The 1,398-nt window shown below is 53.5% G+C and overlaps 1 protein-coding gene across 1 annotated transcript; it reads right to left on the bottom strand.

Moving 5' to 3' along the window:
- Positions 1 to 204: 204 nt before the first annotated feature.
- LOC123176707 (polygalacturonase-like) lies at positions 205 to 1,197 on the bottom strand (the record flags this gene model as incomplete). The annotated part of the gene is made up of 3 exons (XM_044590795.1): positions 205 to 485; positions 567 to 795; positions 908 to 1,197. Coding segments are annotated over 3 exons (741 nt in total), but the record flags the coding sequence as incomplete, so codon positions are not given.
- Positions 1,198 to 1,398: the final 201 nt, after the last annotated feature.

Raw genomic sequence — 1,398 nt, 5'->3', positions numbered from 1 at the left:
TACACCAAGATTCGCCATCTCGAAAAACAAATAAAAAATCTCAAAAAAATCAACAAGAACAACCATGCAAAATTTATGACGTTCATTCTGGTTTAACTATGTCTCGGTCAATTGAGAATCAGTAAATCCGCTAAAACTACTAGCCTGGGCTACATGTAAGGGTCGCTTTGCGATCCACCAAGCAATGATCACACGATCATGTTTTTTCTATCTTACACAACTGCCGAGTACACGAACCAGTCAAGCTAAGAGAACTCCGATGGTCAGAAGCAGCTCGGCGGTGTGACCTCTCCGGACGCGGACCCGCCGGCGTTTTGGCACTTGGCCTGCGCCGGCCGCTGGTGCCGGTACCTCAGCCTAATGTTCCTGAGCTTGATCCCGCTGCAGGGGTTGGTGCCGCTGCAGTTGAACTTCACCGCCACGGGCGTCGCCGACGAGCCCTTGATGTCCGTGTACGACAGGTCGCTGATCTGCACCCCCGAGCTCTGCAGGGACACACAACAACACAGCTCATGATATAGTCGATCGATCACGTGTAGTTGCATGCATGTAGGAAGGAGACGTACATTGCCCGGGCAGTCGCCCTTGCGGGAGCAGTAGTTCTGGTCGACGAGGATGGGGTTGGCCACGCGGTTCATGGTGACCCGCGAGAAGGAGACGTTCTTGACGAAGCCGGAGTTGGGCATCGCCCACGTCTTGATCCGCAGGTCGTTGGTCGTGCCCTTCAGCACCGCCCTGTCCACGGTCAGGTTTCTCACCCCCTCCTCACCGTCCTGCCATCCCAGGCTCCCGATGCTGCCACCGTCCATCCAACGCAAACACAAAACCAATGCTATCTATCAAACGCTGCGCAAATCACAAGCAAACAAAATATAATGTATGATGAACTGGCAACTGAAGGTGGCACCTGATGCCGTGGCCCGGACCGCACTTGATGTCCCTGATGAGCATGTCCGAGGTGCCGGGCCCCAAGGAGATGCAGTCGTCGCCGGTGCCGATGGTGGTGTTGAGGATGCTCACGTGCCGGGAGTGGCTGACCTGGATGCCGTCGGTGTTGGGGCTGTTAGACGGCGCGATGATCCGGACGCCTTGGACCGTCACACCGCTGCAGTCGAAGATGGACATGTGGAATTCCTTGCTGTCGAGCAGCGTCAGCTGCTTCACGCTCACGCCCTTGGATTGGCTAATGTCAAGTGTCTGCAAACATAAGTATGTATGTGTTAGACTAGGTATATTGTATATATACGTGTTGTAACACAATACCTGTACCTGTACGTTCTCTCCTATATATACATAACAGCCGTACCCGCTTAGGGTATCAAGTATTGTTCAAACCCTAGTTTGTCTAATATGGTATCAGACGACGCGTTCGATCCGCGCTGTGCTTCCGCTTCCTCT

The sequence above is a fragment of the Triticum aestivum genome, unplaced genomic scaffold (genome assembly GCF_018294505.1).
Source record: "Triticum aestivum cultivar Chinese Spring unplaced genomic scaffold, IWGSC CS RefSeq v2.1 scaffold205238, whole genome shotgun sequence".
NCBI classification, from domain to species: Eukaryota; Viridiplantae; Streptophyta; class Magnoliopsida; order Poales; family Poaceae; genus Triticum; species Triticum aestivum.
Note: the sequence above shows the minus strand (reverse complement) of the source record. Positions and strands in the feature narration are given on the sequence as shown.